Consider the following 19771-nt stretch of genomic DNA (forward strand, 5'->3'; position numbering starts at 1 on the left):
TGAAATTTTCACAGATTTCTGTTGCCGCTATAACAACAAATACTAAAAACAGAATAAAATAAATATTTAAGGGGGCTCCCATAAAACAAACATAATCTTTTTGCCGTTTTTATAAATAATGGTACGGAACCCTTCGTGCGCGAGTCCGACTCGCACTTGTCCGGTTTTTTACTAACGGTTCTCCGCACGCAGAAATACACATTCCTACCATTTTAATTGAAACTGCTTTTAAACATTACTTTATAGCTTACGATTACGTAACGACGACGATACGAATAATGAGGACTCACGCTATACCGGGCCGGAGCTTCCGGCGCTTCGTTTCAAATCGAAAGCACCACGTGATCACCGATGAGCCATTATAGCCCTATTGGACTTACACCCTATTGTCCCTATTTTGCTTGTTTACTTATCTGTTGCTGTATGTACAATTTTATTTCTTTGCGACAATAACTGACTGTTTCTTTTTTTTATTATACGTTCCGGGCACGGATCGGTTTAGCGTAACAACATGAATAATCGAATTTAAACTGTCGTAAGTCATATTAACAAAAGTCACTCACGCGACATGATTTTAAGAGCTTAGGTCTCCATGTTCATGCACTGAGCCCTTTTATATTGTACCCTAGTTAACCTGGTAACTTAAACTTTGAAATTTTGAGTAACTTAATAATAAATACTGCCAAATCATAACTGTTCTTAGCACTGCACAACATTAGCAAGACTTAAAATCAGGGATGTAACGGATGTCATTTTATCGGAACCGAAAGCGGAAAGATGTTTGAAATTTAGTTTACCGGAACCAGAAACAGAATCGGAACCAGAAACGGAACGGGAACTAGAATCGAAACCTGAGTCAGTACTGTCAGTAGAATAGAATAGAATAGATTTTTTTGACATCCACAAACACCCAATAGATATACATTAAAGAGCACATAGTGAGAATAGTGTCACGGAATGGCCTCATCTCAGCATGTTGCTGGCGACTTCCAGCGCTAGACACACAATAGTTACACGTACGAATAAAATAAAACAAGTAAATAGTGCAGCACGTGGCAGTGAGTGACAGGTATAAACCTGTTTGTTTTGGTGTAAGTACCGCCGCCGCGCTAAGCTGTATCCGATATAACTTCCGATTCAAAAGATACGGAACCGGAACCGAAGTAATACTAATTGGAAGTTCCGATTTAACAAAACCGGAACTGGAGCTCCGTAAAGTCCCTATTTAAAATTGAACAGTCCCTATTTAACATTCAACAAGAAACAAAAAACTGTATCGCGTCGTAATCGTTTCGAACCCGTTACCGTTGCGCACCATTTAGCCGTCGACTGCTCGTTGCTACAGCGGAACTAATTATTATAGCTTGAGAGCGCAGCATTGGACTTGATAGCCCTCTAAAAATAAATTATACTTATGTATGAAAAATATCAGTCATATTTCTCGTAGAAATATAACCTGTGCGTGGTGCATGCATTTGCGTTTGTACGTTTGTACCATATCAATATCGTGAAATGTGCCTTCGTTGCTCCAAAATTCGAAATAGAGTAAAAATAATTATTTTATTGTGGTAGGTATATAATATACCGTATATTAGACCATAACTACTATAATATTGTAACATTTATATGATTGTTCATATATAAAAACGGTTGGGACACAACTAATACCCAGTGGGTAGCAACGTAGGCACTCTTTGTCATATGCTTTAAAGCTAGAATCATAATGACACAAAAGCACTGTATTTAGGTACAATAATGTGCTAACACAGCTAACGTTACCTACTAATTTTGACTCGACACGGTACGAATAATTATCTTTACGAACAATCTTTGATGTTCCACGTTAATGTCCCAGCTTTGTACACGTCTTCAACCTCGCCATGTTAAATAACGCGATAATTTCGTGCCTCGACGATTTTCGTCGAAACGAGCGAGCTCCCGCACTACGGCAGTTATCGTCGACACTCGAAACTTCAGACTACCCGCAGAAAGTTCTATTTGTAATTGTAGACTGAACCCAACGTGAATAGTAATTAACTTAATTAATTGTGGACTTTATTGCGAAACTTTTCTAAAAAGCTTTTTCATTAATGTAACTAATACAGGCGAAAAATTTTAAGCTTAAATTTAGTAAGGCAATACTCGTACTACAAATAACACTATTCGTTGAATTTGGTATAATAATTAAACGGTAGGTATTTTTTTAATATTTTTTTATTTAAATATGCCATTTATGTTTGTTTATGCAGTCACCATCGAATTATTAATATATGTAGTGACGGGCAAAGTGGTCAAATTTTTAGTTTAAGGTATTTTACGTTGTATTTGGTCACTTAGGGGGGTGAGTATATAAGATATTTCAAAATTCAAATATCCTAGGTTGAAAAATTGAGAATACGTTCGTCTATATCCATTTTTGAGCATATCCATAGGGTCGGCAACGCGCATGTAACTCCTCTGAGTTGCAGGCGTACATATGCTACGGAGACGGCTTACCATCAGGCGGGCTGTATGCTTGTTTGCCACCGACGTAGTATTAAAAAAAAGCGTATTCTCACCCGACGATATCGGATATCAACTTATATTATGTTACATACCTATTTTTGGAAGCCAAAATATTTTAGTACAACCAGATTAGGACAAAGCTTTGGTCCCCAAATGTCAAACGATGTGGACATGAAAAAGAGATCTTGAATTTACATAAATACCAAATTTCAGGACTGTTCTAGAAATTTCGAAGTATGTCCTATTCCGATTGTGCAATTTGGTTCGTAAAAATGATTGTGAACCGGACTGTACCTACTTCCACCTACAGATGGCAGTAAGTAAGTATATTTTTAAGTCTGGCCTATTTTTGAGTTTAAATTACAAATAAAAGCAACTGTGGTAAAGGAAGCTGTAGACGGCACCGCTTTAGGAAAATATTATTTTAGTACTTGTTGGAGCTAGCCGCCGTTTTGCTATTAAATATTAGCTAGGCACTTGCGACTGCCGCTAGCAAAATATTTCTCGTCTCGTCCACGTCCTAAGTAAGAATTTTGGATCAGTTTAAACTGAAATAGATATAATATATAAATTGGCGAAGGCTGGATTGAACCAGTGTCTTTAGCTTACGAAGCCAACGCCCGGGAAGTATACTACAACGTATTTGTCAGTACAAAAACAGAAAATGATTTTCGACTTCTAAATATTTTCGATTCACTATGATTTATTAGTATGTTATTTGATACAATGAAAAATTAGGTTAAAGGTGCGACCAGACCGCAGCTTAGAAAACGGTCACGATACGGAATCGCAGTGACGCGTCGTATGCGTACCGTTTTTGACGCATGCTCCCCACACCGCTGCTTAAACTACGCTGACGCACCGTAAATTGATCTGCGTAAAAATCGCAAAAAATATTACACGGAGACCTTATGGTAGACACCACACCGGTGACGTAAAATACGCAAAGATTTGCGAACAAAAAAGATTCGCGTGAAGCACGTCACTGCGATTCCGTATCGTCGCCGTTTTTTAAGCAGCGGTGTGGGGAGCATGCGTCAAAACGGTACGCATACGACGCGTCACTGCGATTCCGTATCGTGACCGTTTTTTAAGCTGCGGTCTGGTCGCACCTTTATATAATAGTTTTTACTTTTTTTTCAAAATTTGCAACACATTTTTTTTAAAGCAAACCCTTAAAAATCTAGAATATATTATGCTGAAGCGATCGACATCAAATCAAAGTGGTTGGTTAAGATTTGAAAATGAAAATGAAAAATGAAAATGAAAATGATTTTATTTCATAAATGTTGGGTACACATATGACAAACAAGGTTGGGTCTTCCTAGTAGGTAAGAAATACCTGTGTCAGGAAGTCCCGCTCCTCCATAATAGACAGTGGTTGTTTGTAACAATTGTAACTCTCTAATTAATTATCTATAACTTAAAAACTAGAAGTACTTATTACTCATTACGACGACAGAGCAGTTGTAGTAATAATAATAGCCTTACGGCTAAATAGGAACCTGTAGTTGGGTGCGTCTGTGTGTGCGTGATAGTGATTGTGTGTGTGTGTGTGTGTGTGTGTGTGTTTGCGTGAAGATTTAGTTAGTGAAAACAGTTTTCTCCCGAAATGGAATTTCATAGAAAAAATACCGTTGTTTCGTTAGAATCGTAAAATAAATAAATATTATAGAACATTATTACACAAATTGACTAAGCTATAAAGCTATTGTTCCATCTTAAGCTACCCCGTGACGCCGTAATTCAATGTTAGAAACCAAAATATAAATACAAATTCTTCATCTTCTTTTAACTTTTTTAACCTCACTAGATGACCTGTTAAACTGATACCACACGTACACCCAATATCAATAAAAACCGGTAATTGTGCAAACAATACAATACAAATCCTCTTTATTGCACAACCTCTGAAAAAATGTACATGGAAACACATATAATACATGAAGATAAAGGTAAACAACAGGCAGCCAGAGCGATCTCTTCCAGACAACCTTCAACAACAACAACAACAACAACAGGTTAATTTAACTAATTAGGAATGCATGTAGTCAATTTCTAAATCAGGTGACCTGCTTCCATTGCTCTTGGGTATAATTTCACCGACCGACTTAATGATAAACCTATTCAGAATATATTATTATATTTAAATATCTTCAGAGAATGCTAACTTACTAAACTCTTAATGATAATGCACATAAAGTCAGACCAAGATATGTTGCAGACTGTGCACGGGTTATTTTAAACGCCAAACTTCTATGACGTATACTTGACCCTTGCACCGTCTGGGCTATCAAAATCGTTGCCAACTTATCTTGGTCGGACTCTACGAACAATAAAATCTGGTAAATTTGCACAAAAACCCCCTTTTTGTGCTTTTGGGTGTAGTTGGGACCAGGGATCGGAAACCGGTATTTTTTGTATGGGAACGAAAACGGTATTTTTTCGTTCTTTGTTAATTACTTCATTTCTAATTAGGCAATCTAATAATACGAAGTCGTTATCTAAAAACACAACTGAGTCCTACATTTAGAGTATAAAATAAACCGAAATATATGGTTATTTCGATGTTTTTGCAAAAAACCGGTTCCGATCCCTAGTTGGGACGATTGTCCCCGATGGAACAGTATCTCTTCCTATTGTTTTTTATTCCATTATTTATTGTCAACGGGAAAAGGTCAGAGTTAGGTTCACGGACTCCCGAGATATTACATGCAGTGAATCAATTTGATTTGTGGGTGACCCTTGACACGTCACGCCTATTTGTCATTCTGGGTTCTTGTGGTTTGGTCACTTGTTTTGAATTTTTGATATTGATATTATATATCCCATCATACCCCAATATTCTATATACACAACCAGCTAGACCTACATCACAGACAACGGTACAATAAAAACTGGAATGAAATGGACACATTCAGGCATACCAAGGATATTTTACCGGAACTGAACCACAAACTCGCCAAAATGCTACTGAAAACACCTAGACACCAACTACGTAAAACGAAATCCCGACACGCCGCGCTCAACGATATTCTCCGCCGGTCTCTCGCCAGCGTCAACGTGCCAGCTCTACTTGAGCCCGCCGGCATTTTAAGAGACGATGGTAAGAGACCGGACGGAATGACACTAATTCCGTGGAAGATGGGACGGGTGTTGGTATGGGACGCCACTTGTGTAGACACTCTAGCCCCGTCTCATCTCCACGGCACATCTGCTAAGGTCGGCGCGGCGGCAGTAGCGGCCGAAAATTTAAAAATAACCAAATATAGGGGTCTCGGCGCCGAATACAATTTCATACCTTTTGGCGTCGAGACCCTTGGCCCGTGGGGTCCAAGTGCCCTTAAACTCTTTAAGGACCTTTCAAAAAGATTAGCAGAAGTCACCGGCGACCGCAGAGCTGGCAGCTTCCTCGCTCAAAGAATTAGTCTTGCAATACAGCGAGGAAATGCTGCCAGTATCTACGGCACCATGCCGCAGGGGGATATTTTTTAGTATTTTATTTTAAGTTTAGTATTATTTATTTTTAGATTTAGGTTTTAAGTTTTATAGTGTATTCTACAAATTGTATACAGTAAATACAAATGAGAGTACAAATCTAAATAAAATATATATTTTTACTACGTAAAATAGTAAGATTAATTACAGGACATAACACACTAAACCAACACAGGGTAAAACAGACAACATGAAAGTCGCTAGAGACCTCATACTACTGTCACTGTGACAAGGTACGAAATGGGTCATAAATTAAATCTTTTCACTGTACATTCGGATTGCGGCTTCAGCAGCGTTACTGCTGATGCGGACTGTACACACTCATCGAGACATCCTGAGACAGGCCGAGAACGAGTGTGTACATACTGCTCCCTTCTGGTCTCGCTCTTCCTCGTCTCATCTCGCGCTACTCTGATTGGATCGGAGCGGTGCCAAAACTCTACATCCGGCACAATACAATTGTCAAGTTATTTCTTTAATAAATTGTTGACATTGTCATGATATAAGACTTCAAATGCGATTTCATACTGAACTTTGAAAAGGAGATTTACAATGATATTGTTTCTTTAATTCTGCTATCGCAATTCCAAAAGTCACAATTCAAATGTTACCTTAAATGGTAAGCGGTCACCGCAATAATAAAGTTGAGTACGTACCCAAAAAATAAATTTACCGACATTATTTACCTACCGAAGTGAAACATGACCACGTTAAAACAACGCGACGAGGTCCTAAGTAAACATTTAGAAATAATATATCGCTGTTTACCGTAATATAGATGTTTACGCAGTATATTGTAAGTATATTATTTTGAAATGACGCGTTGATAAGGGTTAGGGGAAAAGTTACATCTACCCAACGTAAATTTATTTCTTAACTGTCTTCTTATTTTTTAAGATAATATAAGTGAAGTCAATGGCCCATCGGCACTGTTTTAACGATTGATTTTTTCCCCTTCTTTAAATACTACAAACTGTTTAAAAACAAAATAAATGATCGATCCACGTTTACTGTAATCTCACGATTTATTTCGTCTATCTGCACCTTTAGTAATTGCTCTTATTCAAGTGACCTTCGGTATGATCCGATCAACACAGTTTCAACGAGAAAATGCCAAACGAAACGGGCCAGCCGCGTAAGAATATAATAGCGGAAGATTAAGGATGAAGAATGCTCCATATAGAAGGATCGTTTACTTAGTTAACACAATCTCCAAATATAGAGATTATAACTGAGTGCTGACTGTACCTCAACAAAAAAAACTTTTTTGGTAAGATTCATAAGCACTGCACTGGCAAAGCGCACGCTCTAGGATGCGGCAATCACAACCACAACTCGCTTGCGAAATTTGACTAAGAACACCATTCTTCAATCCATAAAATCCGCACCGAATGCATCATCGAATTACAAGATAACAAGAATTTAAATTCAACTAGTAGTTCGCCCCGAACTGAGAACTGAGAATGCACTGTCTTGGACCCGGGTACGTCCTTAAACTCCGTCCACAAGAGAGGTATGGGCATTGTGAATGTCATCTTACTTTGACAGAAAACCGCAGCCAAATAACACTAGACCCTACTCATAGTGTTGAGTTCCTGCCGGTGAGTAAGGTTGCCAGAGCTCAACGAGGGGGGCGGGTTTAGAGTCGGCAACGCGCATGTAATTCCTCTGGAGTTGCAGGCGTACATAGGCTACGGAGACTGCTTACGATCAGGCGGGCCGTATGCTTGTTTGCCACCGACGTAGTATAAAAAAAAAAATTAATACAGTTAGGATTTTTTGATTACCTAATTCTTTTTTTTCTTTAAACGATAAAACCCATTTTGCGTTTCTTATGATGCGACTTTTTAGGGTTCCGTAGCCAAATGGCATAAAACGGAACCCTTATAGTTTCGCCATGTCCGTCTGTCTGTCTGTCTGTCTGTCTGTCTGTCTGTCTGTCTGTCTGTCTGTCTGTCTGTCCGAGGCTTTGCTCCGTGGTCGTTAGTGCTAGAAAGCTGAAATTTGGCATGGATATATAAATCAATAAAGCCGACAAAGTCGTACAATAAAATCTAAAAATTTAATTTTTTTTAGGGTACCTCCCCTACACGTAAAGTGGGGGTGAATTTTTTTTTTCGCTTCGACCCTAAAGTGTGGGGTATCGTTGGAAAGGTCTTTCAAAAATAATAGGGGTTTTCAAGAAACATTTTTTGACAAAGTGAATATATTCGGAGATAATCGCTCCGAAAGAAAAAAAAAATGTGTCCCCCCCCCTCTAACTTTTGAACCATAGGTCCAAAAAATATGAAAAAAATCGTGGAAGTAGAGCTTAAGAAAGACATTAAATGAAAACTATAGCGGACATGATCAGTTTAGCTGTTTTTGAGTTATCGCTAAAAGTTTTCCCTTCATAGTAAAAAGACTTACTTTAATTAGGTACTGATTATGCAAATTTGCCTATTTGTTTAACTCGGGTGAAAGGTACCATTTACTACACTTTAAGCTCCAGTTTAGCTTATTGTGACGGAAGAGTAACTACGGAACCCTACACTGAGCGTGGCCCGACATGCTCTTGGCCGGTTATTAGAATAAGCGAGCGCAAAAGCAAATTGCATGTGCATGAACTGTAGGAGGCAGCACAGGAGTCGTCAGATTTTTGGCGCGAGGCGTAAATGTGAGGTTTATTGTTCCGATGTAACCCACAAGATGGCAGCACTTACTATGCACAAGAAAACACGTGACATGTACATGTTTATGGTTCCGATTCAGGCCACAAGATGGCAGACCCTCCAACGCGCACGGTCCCTATGGAGATAAGCGCGGGTCTCGAGCAGCAAGCGCCGCATTTTTGATTTTCTTGTTTAACGATGTCACCTTAAAGAAAGATTATAAACTTCGAATCGTCCTCCAAGTTTCAGTTAGGAAAAGCCTAAATACATCTAGTGCACTTCAAAATACGTCGAGCTCTTTTAACTTTTTTGGACTGCAAAGCAAACCAAAGAAAATATGACATCTGAAAAATATTACACGCATTTTACTTTTCCAGTTGGATAAAAACAAATTACTTATTCATCCGAAGTGCGAATCAAGCGAATTTGAAATCCATTTTCAGCTCAAGGAAAAATTGCGTCTATCGTAAGTATATACAAATTACAGGAAAAAATTACACTAAAGTGCAAAAAGCTTCCGATGAGGTGATTTGCATAAAGGATGGATTTGAAAAAAAATAAAAATAGAATACGAGTGTACATTCGTAACGATCAACAGCAGCGGTATCATGGTCGCATTTTTATCACTTGTCACTATGCCTCTCACTTTCGCACGAACATACTTGTTAGAACGTGACAGGCATGAGCCGACCATATTAGCCCTACAGGCCAATTCGAACGTGTAGGTACTGACATAAAACCGATATAAGAATGATGTTGAAATCTTATCAGTTAGCTATTCGCGCGTTCATTTCGCTAGACTTGTCCGCACAAGTATTAGGCTAGGTTCTCACGGTGTTAATTTTTCCCGTATACCGTATAGGTGCGGGATTTTATCGAATACCATAGTTACAGCAAAAATTGTGTGTCAACTTTCAAAATCGTTCACACGGCGTCTATGCGGGAGCTGTCTAGGCTTGTGATAGATTTTGTAAGTTACTATAAAAAAAATTACTGTAACCACGGTATTCGCTAAAATCCAGTTTATGGTATACGCGAAAAATTAACGCCGTGTGTACCTAGGCTTAGTGCGGGCGACACTATACGACACTATATATGGAATCTAGCTGATACAAGGAATCATCATTCTAATATCTCATCGCCATCTATCGAAAAGATGGCGTAACACCTTTGGTCTTTGCTCTAGTACATGGCGCCACTTTTTGATACTTAACAATTTTAGCACATCAGTGAAATAATAAGGAACACAGGTTGTAAGGCGTCACGGTAGACCTCGTCGGAGATGGCGGGACGAACTTGACGCCTTTGACAGAGACTGGTAGGATAGGCACACGTGGAAGAATAAGAGGGAGGCCTTTGCCCAGCAGTGGGACAATATGGGCTCATAATAATAATAATAAGGAACAAAGTCAAATGGCTAAAATTTTTAATAAGCTGTCGAAAGATGGCAGTAAATTTCAGTAAGTAAGTAAGTAAATATTCTTTATTGCACCATAAAGAAGACAAATTTAAAAAAACAGATTTACAATGTAAAGAAAGGTAGCAACAGGCGGTCTTATCGCTGTAAGCGATCTCTGGCTACATACTTTGATAATCCACCTCTATTTCGTATTCTCTAGTTATTATCTGTGTCAACATAATTATAGTTTACTATTAAAGCTTGTAAGTACTAAAATTACAAAACATTATCAAATATTGATTTTATCGCAGCAATGCTCGTTAAAATTAACAACAAAAGGGACCGGTCATTAATCGGGCTCTAAAATAAAACCGGAACAGACACGCCGGAACTGTTGGAACAGCGACTCCATTATGGAACCAGGATCTATAGTTGTCTGGAAGGAACTCCATAATGCCGCAAGAATAATAGGGAATATTATTGCAAGGTTAGTGGCTAGTTTTGTGTGACTCTTAACCTTTTCAACGCTGCGTCAACACACAAAAACTGTCACTCGGACGCCACGTCACAGAAGTGTCAAAACTGAAATTGAACTTTATCCATATGCCCTTAGGTCTATGTTGCTCTGTGGTCTGTGACAAATTAATGCCTCTTTGGCGTTGGACATTATGGACGAACTGCGTAGTAGACGACTGGACGAAATACGATTTGGACGAACTGCGTATTGGACGTGCAGCTAACAAATCCTCGGTAATAGGCTCTCAAGGCTCGTAAATATTATCTGTGCCAAAATAACTATAGTTCACTTCAAAAGCTTGTACTGAAATCGAAAGTATTGGTAAATATCGATTTTATCGCAGCTATCATCGTTAAAATCAACAATAAAAGGGATCGGTCATTAATCGGGCTCTAAAACTAAACAGGAACAGACACGTCGGAACTGTTGGAACAGCGACTCCATTATGGAACCAGGATCTATAGTTGTCTGGAAGGAACTCCATAATGGAGATGCCTTAATTCTTGTGCGCAGTCTTTTTTCAAGAATGTCACTATCATGGAAGTAATTATTTTCGTTGTCACTACTGGGAATGTGATTACCCCTATTTGTTCATAAATTTATTTTTGCGTAAAATGCCTAGTTCTTAAAACGCCTAAATCCCAGAATCCCATTTTTTCACAATACAACCTGGTGTCCTTATCATAATCCCTAAACCCGGAATTACCTACATTACTGTGTATGTAGCCGTTGGCCGATCGGGCACCCCAGGTACCGCTGGTGTGATGTCGTGGAGGCGGACCTGCGTCGGCTGAATGCCAATTCATGGCAGGACACCGTGCTGGATCGGGACAGGCGGCGTTCTCTCGTTTCGGCGGCCAAGTTTTTTTTTTTTATGGATGCGTTTGACCACGATCACACCTGATGGTAAGTGATGATGCGGTCTACGGTGGAGCACGCTTACCTATGAGATACCTATTTACTCTAGCCTTGAAGAGATTCAGATTGTACTCATGCGGAAACACAGACTCGGGCAGGGCATTCCACTCCTTGGCAGTTCGCATAAGGAATGTTGAAGCGAAACGCTTCGTGCGTATTTGTGGAATACCTACCATGAAGCGATGCCGAAGTGCCGATTGTCTGGTAGTCCGATGGTGAAATGGGGAAGGAGGAATAAGGTTGTGCAATTCCTCAGCACACTCTCCGAAATGAATCCTATAAAAGATCGTTAGGCTGGCAACCTTGCGACGATGCTCCAGACTTTGAAGTCGAGCATTCGTCAGATCGTCGTCATTAATAATTTTCTTGGCCCTCCTCTCGACTGACTCGAGCACCTCAAGCTGGTATTTGGCTGAACCATCCCACAGATGTGAACAGTATTCCACACACGAACGGACTTGGATCTTTTTGATCGCTGAGCCAAAACAGTTAGTTACTGAGTATATATATTTTGGGATTGGACAATATATCACACATGTGTACGTGTATTTGTTGGACTGAGATATATGTGGGTAGAGTGGGGAGCAATGAAACGCAATCGTACCGAGGCACAGCTGGTTTATTACTGACTTTGTATGTGTAGGTAATGGGATGCGTGCGCGCGCACACATAGACATGCATACATACATATCAACTCCTCCCGACTTAATTTGGGAATCTGGGGACAATTACAACAAATTACTTAATTGCTAAACCTTATAATTAATTTTCTTAAGCCTAGGTCTTAAGTTACATCCAGGCTGAGGAGCAGGCGATGAGCCAGACGAGACTCCCTCCCTATTGTCTTGCACCGGTTGCTCAGAATGCTCCGATGATTCAACTACCTGATTATTTTCACTCGCACTCATAGGAGTCTCGGTCTCAGTCATCTCTCCCTCCGCGATTCTCACCTCTTCCCCCGTACTGTCCGATTGATCATTAACCGTAATTGGAATATCAAGTGAACAAGTGAGAGGGTCTGATACAGGTGTGTAATCGGCAGAATTTGACGTTGATACGTCAGTTGACGATAACAGATCAGTTTCCACATTCGTATATTTTAATAATTGATCGATATGCCTCTTACCTACAATATCATTCTCTAATTTTACCTCATACATTCTATTGCCAAGTTTCTTAGATATACACGCTTTTTTCCAACAAGGTTTACGGTTTTCATAACATCTGGCCCACACTAGGTCACCTATTTCGAACCGTCTAACATTTTTATTGTTATCATTTTCCTTATTATTGTTTCCGCGCGGCGCCGGCGCCGGCGGTCGCAACAAGTCCAGCCGACAGCGTAGCTCGCGGCCCAACATTAACTTAGCCGGGCTGGCACCCGTCGTACAGTGTGCAGTGTTACGGTATTCAAATAAAAAGTCTTGTAACTTTTCATCTATGATCTGAGCACACGAGTGACACTGTAAAATGGACTTTAGCTGCGTCTTACAAGTGCGAACATTTATCTCGGCGATCCCGTTACTGCACGGGTGGTAAATAGGCGACGTAAGGTATTGTATCCCGTTTATTTTGCAAAACTCGACAAATTCTTGAGAAGCTATTTTTGCATCATTATCCGAGACAATAACTCTTGGAAGACCGAACCTAGCAAACAAAAACTTCAATTTTATTATTAAATTCCGCGTAGTTAAATTGTTCCCCATATCTAAGCATTCCAGCCATTTACTAAAGGCATCTACTACTATTAAGAACGACCTTTGACCCACCGAGAAATAGTCTATATGTACCCTTTGCCACGCAGAGGTGGGGCGGGCCCATGGCGAAGGAGGGGCGCGCGGGGGCGCGCCGCGCTGATGCACGCATACGGTACATGCATTAATCAGCTGTTCGATATCCTTATCTATGTTAGGCCACCATAAGCGCGCTCGTGCATTACTTTTTGTTTTGACTATTCCCTGGTGCGATTTGTGCAATTCTTGTAGCAACCTAGACCTATAAGTCGCCGGAATAACCACCTTATGCCCTCGTAATAAGCAACCTTGTTCTACGTCGAGTTCGTTACGGCATAAAAAGTATGGATAAATATTCCTACATTTAATTTTACGTGGCCAGCCATACTGTATATACCTAAGTACAGTACGTAAACACTTATCGCTGGCTGTCGCTACCTGAATATCTTTATATGTTAACGGGAGACTGTTTAATTGCATTGAATTTAAAGTATGTATTTCCTCATCTTCAAGTGCTGACTCCTGCGGATCCTGATTCTGAGTCGGTATACGCGAGAAATAATCCGCAACCTCGTTTTGTTTACTGGTAATATATTTAATTTTGTAATTATATGCTGACAAAATTATGCCAAACCGGATTAAACGCGACGCTGTCATTACAGGAATACCGTTGCTCTTGCCAAATATTGCTAAAAGCGGTTTATGATCCGTTTTCAAAATAAAAGGCTCCTGCCGACCATATAAATATTGGTGGAACCGTGTCACACCAAATACAATTGCTGCAGCCTCTTTGTGAAGCTGGCTATAGTTTTGCTCGCCGGCTGTTAGGGACCTTGAACCATAGGCGAGCGGTCGCTCGATGCCATCGGGGCCAATTTGACCCAGTACTGCCCCAAGACCGTAGGGACCAGCATCTACAGCTACCGTCAGCTGCGCGCTCGGCTCAAAGTGTGTGAGTACGCGATCTGACGCCAGCTCGCGCTTCATCGCCTCGAACGCCGCCTGCTGCCGCTCTGACCACTCCCATTGCGCGTCAGCGCGCAATAGCTCATGTAAAGGCCCTAGCAAAGATGATGCATTTGGAACGAAATTTCGGTAATAGTTAGACATACCCAGGAATCTTTTCAATTCTGTCACATTATTAGGCCGAGGAGCACTCACAATTGCCTCAACTTTCTTTGGGCACTTCAGTAACCCGTCTTTATTAATAATATGACCTAAGTATGTGACGCTTTCCTGAAAAAAAGCACATTTATCTTTACCTAACCTCAACCCCGCATTTTGGAACCGCTTAAAAACTTCCTCTAACCTTTTCAGATGTATTTCTTTAGTGGGCCCCGTTACACACACGTCATCTAAAAACACGGCTACCCCTTCGATACCCGCTAGTACGCTTTCGAGCGCCCGTTGAAAAATCGCGGGCGCACTTGCCAATCCAAATACGAGACGTGTATACATAAACAGGCCCTTAGTCGTATTAATAGTAGTAAGCCTTTGAGAATCTTTGGAAAGTCGGAACTGATTGTACGCTTGACTACAATCCAACTTGGAAAAATGTTGCCCTCCACTAAGTTTTGCGAACACTTCTTCGATACGGGGAAGCGGATACGTATCTATGTATACATCGTTATTTATAGTTATCGAATAGTCCGCGCATATTCTTACACTACCGTTAGCCTTTCGTACCGGTACTATAGGCGTCGCGTAGTCGGAATGATTGACAGGTACCAATATTCCTTTGTCCACGAGTTTCATCAACTCCTCCTCTACGGGACCCTTAAGTGCAAAAGGTAGGGGTCGAGCTTTGCAAAATTTCGGTTTGACACCATGTTTAAGCTGTAACTTTACTTCGCCATATTTAAAACAACCCAAATCATCATTAAATAATTCTTTATATTTATTTAACAACTTATCGGTATCTATATCGCACGAACAGTTTAAATTGTAATTTTTATTTATAGGCAATATACCTAATCCGAACTTGGCCATAAAATCTCGCCCAAGCAAGGCTGGACCTCCATTTCTTATGACATAAAATGAAATTTGCTTTGTCATGCCATTAAATGATACTTGTGTGGAAAAATAACCCAGAGGTAAGATTTTATGACCGTTGTAGAAACATATTCTCATACTACAACTACTTAACTGTGTTTCTGAAAATTCTGTTCGATACATGCTATCTGAAATTACGCTACTGCTCGAACCGGAATCGACTTCCATATCGAACTCCTTTCCGTTAATGGCAACAGACATTAGTATAGGATCATAGTGTACGCACCTTAAACTAAAGACTTTACATTCCTGACAGTCACTGCAATCCTGGTCGTCTGGAGTTACATCTTCAACAGAAATGTTGTTCACACGCGCACTACACACCTTTTTCAAGTGACCTTTATTGTGACATTTTTGGCAACGATAATTTTTAAAACGACACTTATCAGCCTCATGCCCTTTCAAACCGCACACACTACACCGACGCATAGGCTGGTCTCGGCTGGCCGCTTGGCCCGCCCGGCCCATGCTCGCCTTGTACAGTGGCTCTTCCTTAACGGTCACGGTAGGTAAGGCCTTCACCTTCCTTGCACATTCCGCCTGCTGAGCTACTTCTACGGCTTTCGCGAACGTGAGTGTTGCAGCATCCTGTTCGAAAAGCTTGTCACGCTCCGGTCCTGCCCTGAACCCCAGCACGAGCCTGTCCCTCAATATCATATCGAGCGCGCTCCCAAACTCGCAATGCACCGCAAGTCCTCGAACTCGAGCCGCCCATTGCTCGATACTTTCGCCAATATCCCGCGTAGCCGCGTAAAATTTCGCACGGTCTGCGAAAGTACAGCGCTTCGGAGTAAAATGTTGATCGAGTACCTTCACCAACTCGTCGAACTTGACTTCCTCAATCTTCTTAGGATGAACAAGGTTCCTTGCCAATCGGTATGTTTCATCTGACAAATGCGTTAAGACTAACGCGCCCTTTTTGTCTTCCCCCACTTGATTTAATTTGACAAACTGCAACAGTCGACTATGAAAAATCTCCCATTCCTGGGAATTATGGTCGAAAACAGACAAATTTCCGAAAAAATGCTCCATGTCACTTTTTTGTTACGCGCGGGTAAGACACGACTCGTCGCCACTGAGATATATGTGGGTAGAGTGGGGAGCAATGAAACGCAATCGTACCGAGGCACAGCTGGTTTATTACTGACTTTGTATGTGTAGGTAATGGGATGCGTGCGCGCGCACACATAGACATGCATACATACATATCATGGACACTTGTTCATTATAAGAAGGAAACAGTTTAACATTTAGCTTTTTTTTAAATTTGGGATAAATAAATATTATGGAAGCTTCCAACTGCCGTAGACGTAAATCACTCTTAAAAGTAATGCTTCTTAAATGTGAAGAAGAAAATACGATTGTTTCCACGGTATTGACATCTATAAAAGTGGTTATCATGCACTATAATGAGACTATATCATTGCTATACGTAGTTGGTAAATTAATAGTACTTAGGTAGGTATTTAGTTATCACTGGAAGGGAAATACTCGTATGAATATAAATTATCATCTATTTCAGTAAGTAATATTTAAAGGTGCCAGAGGGCGTACCGCGAACCACGTTAGACGTGTTGCCTCTCTGTCGCACTCGTAAATTCGTACGTAAGTGTGACAGGGAGGCAACACGTCGAACGTGGTTCGCGGTAGCCCCTAAGCAGTTCTAGTAGTTTACATCTACGGCCGTCATTTTGCAGAAAAAGATAGTGTGCTCTCGCCGCCTGCGGGCGACGCATTTGCATTTTAACCGTCACACACTCCAAGCGATAGGGTTCCTTGTAACCCGAATGGGTTTAATCTGTTTAATGCGTTTCCTGATACAGATTGAGCTAATGGGATTCAGTGAGTGATTGTGGTGGTCTTCATAATTGCCAAACGAAATAATGTAGTCAAAAGAATGTCAGTAGCTCTGGCTTGATATCGACACCCTGCTAGAATAGTTGTTGCTTTTGTGGCCATCTTTTGCAAAAGTAGGTCGAAAATGTATTAATGTTGTAACGGTAGAATAATATCTCATGATGATAAGGATTCTTGCTTAAGTGCGGTAATGGTAGCATCTTGCTATCTTCCCTGATATTGATACAAATTTGGCCTATTCTTTCTATTTTGGGGTACACTCACTTCCATGGACGTCACTTATAGACCAAGTTATTCTTACTTTCACTGGCTCAGACTCGAAGTAGATCTTGGCCTCTGACACTAGATTTCACCATTCGTTCCTATTCTGTATGCTAGCGCTTGAATGTCGCACAAGTCTTTCTGGACCTAGTCGTCGATCCACCGGTACCTTGGCATTCCGACCGGACGTCTCCCAGTTGGTCACCCCAATGGACCAAGTTATAAACAGGATTTTTATAGCCAAAAAGTGTACCTAGCGTCGGCAACGCGCATGTAACACCTCTGGAGTTGCAGGCGTCCATAGGCTACGGTAACTGCTTACCATCAGGCGGGCTGTATGCTTGTTTGCCACCGACGTGGTATAAAAAAAACCTAGAGTAGGTGATGACAGCTAAGGTGTGATTCCAATATGATTCAAATATCGATTTCATGTCAGTATTGTCAGTGCACGGTCAATTCAAACTTGTAAGTTTGAATTGACCTCAGATGAAAAATTCGGGAAAAAAATTTTTTTTCGGGAATTTTACCAAATATTGTTTTTTTTTCTGTTTTTTCCCGTTTTATTAAATACGTTAATTAAATACGTCATACACAATGCCACTGATGAGTGATGACAGTGTAAAACATATAAAATGCCAGAAACTAATACATTAGACGTGGAACCTTTAACCTTCCTGATTAAATGCCCAATTAAATTCATATAGAAAAATACAGAAGTTAAAAAAAACGATTTTTTCGCCTTTATTCGTTTATTTCGGAAGTATTGTAACTGAAATTTGCATTGTTTTTTTCGAAAGAAGCTCGAAAAAACTGTCCTTTGGAAATTTTCTGGAATTTTTCCGGGTTTTTTCAACGCTACCTCAGATACAACACGAATATTTATTTATCAACAAAAAGCCTCAAGATACTCTAATAAAGTACTAGGATTGTATAGTTCACAAGCGTTACAAATTTTCTCTACGGAACCCACGGTCCTCACACCTGCAGTGGCCGCTAACGGCGTACGGTGAATTTGCGATGCCCACCGCGGTACCGCAAAAGGTGAGGGTTTAAACGGGACGAGGTACCGATTTTAGTTGAATTTATTGCAATTTTATTTTGAATTTTGTAGGTAAAGGAAAAATAAGCTGGTTCGGATAAGTGGCATTTGAAAGTAGTAGCATAGCAATTAGGTATAATAAGAATTATTTATTCAAATACCTCGAAGACAAATATTAACGCAATAATTATTTAAATTTCTTGTACAAAAAACAAAACCACTAGGTTACTAGTATATAAAAGACATAATCGATTATAAATAAATAGATAAATAAATAAATAAATATCATAGGACATTATTGGACATAGGACAATGGTCCCGGGTTCAAATCCTGGTAAGGGCATTTATTCCTGTGATGAGCATGGATGTTCCTGAGTCATGGGTGTTTTCTATGTATTTAAATATTTATAAATATTTATATATTATATATATCGTTGTATAAGTACCCTAACACAAACCTCATTGAGCTTACTGTAAGACTTAGTCAATTTGTGTAATAATGTCCTATAATATTTATTTATTTATTTAAAATTGTGGACTCATGTTAAGTATATAAATAGGTAATGATTAATAGGATCGAAGTAATTATCGCTTTTGAATCTCGTATGTTTTATGGTTTTTTTTTATAATTTTTTAGACGTTTTTTTACGAATATTAGATCAAACTAACACTAAACTTTTAACAGGGATATATTTTAACAGACAGCCGTAAGTAGTATTTTTCCTATTATTTTCGCAGAATACTAAAGTATTATATCATTTTGTCCGTACAATTAGCAGCCTAATCGTCGAAGGCCGATTCGTCAATTAAGAAAATCCGATTTTCTCGTCAAAAAAAAATAAGAAGTGATTTCTTGAGGCCTACCGCTTTAAGATACTGATTGACAATGATGTCTCAACAATTAAAGCTTTTAACGATGTAATGATTCTCTTCAATTTATTTTTATTTAAAAGAAATAGTCTGGATCATCAGTAATTGATACAAGTTTAGTGTACCAATTTCCAAAATTGACGACTTTATATTGTTTATAATATAAATGGTGATTTATATATAATTTATTTATTTCTGAATGCAAAGCATCCGGTTAATACATAAAAAATACGATGAGTACCTACGAATTTCATATTAAAATATCGTTCCTAGTATTTAACTTGCATTATAAAATAAACATTTTGCTGCACCCGTGCAGTGTGCCCCCTGGCTACTCAAAATGGATAATAATTTAATAATAATTGTGCGGGTTGAGCAAAGTTACTTTTCTCACTGCAAAAAGCTTTGAGTTCTGATCAATTAAAAGATTCTATATTAGAATTACGAGCGTATCAACTGATCCTTATGTAG

General features: G+C 39.6%; 1 protein-coding gene across 1 annotated transcript; it reads right to left on the minus strand.

The window, feature by feature from the left end:
* Nucleotides 1-12050: 12050 nt before the first annotated feature.
* Nucleotides 12051-16478, minus strand: LOC133527081 (uncharacterized). Its single transcript, XM_061863974.1, has 2 exons — nucleotides 15500-16478; nucleotides 12051-12206 (listed from the first exon to the last, which is right to left on the minus strand). The coding sequence occupies exons 1-2, from the start codon at nucleotides 16303-16305 to the stop codon at nucleotides 12194-12196; spliced, it is 819 nt and encodes a 272-aa protein (XP_061719958.1). The 5' UTR covers nucleotides 16306-16478; the 3' UTR covers nucleotides 12051-12193.
* Between the last annotated feature and the right edge of the window lie 3293 nt (nucleotides 16479-19771).

This window comes from Cydia pomonella, chromosome 17, assembly GCF_033807575.1.
Source record: "Cydia pomonella isolate Wapato2018A chromosome 17, ilCydPomo1, whole genome shotgun sequence".
Lineage (NCBI taxonomy): Eukaryota > Metazoa > Arthropoda > Insecta > Lepidoptera > Tortricidae > Cydia > Cydia pomonella.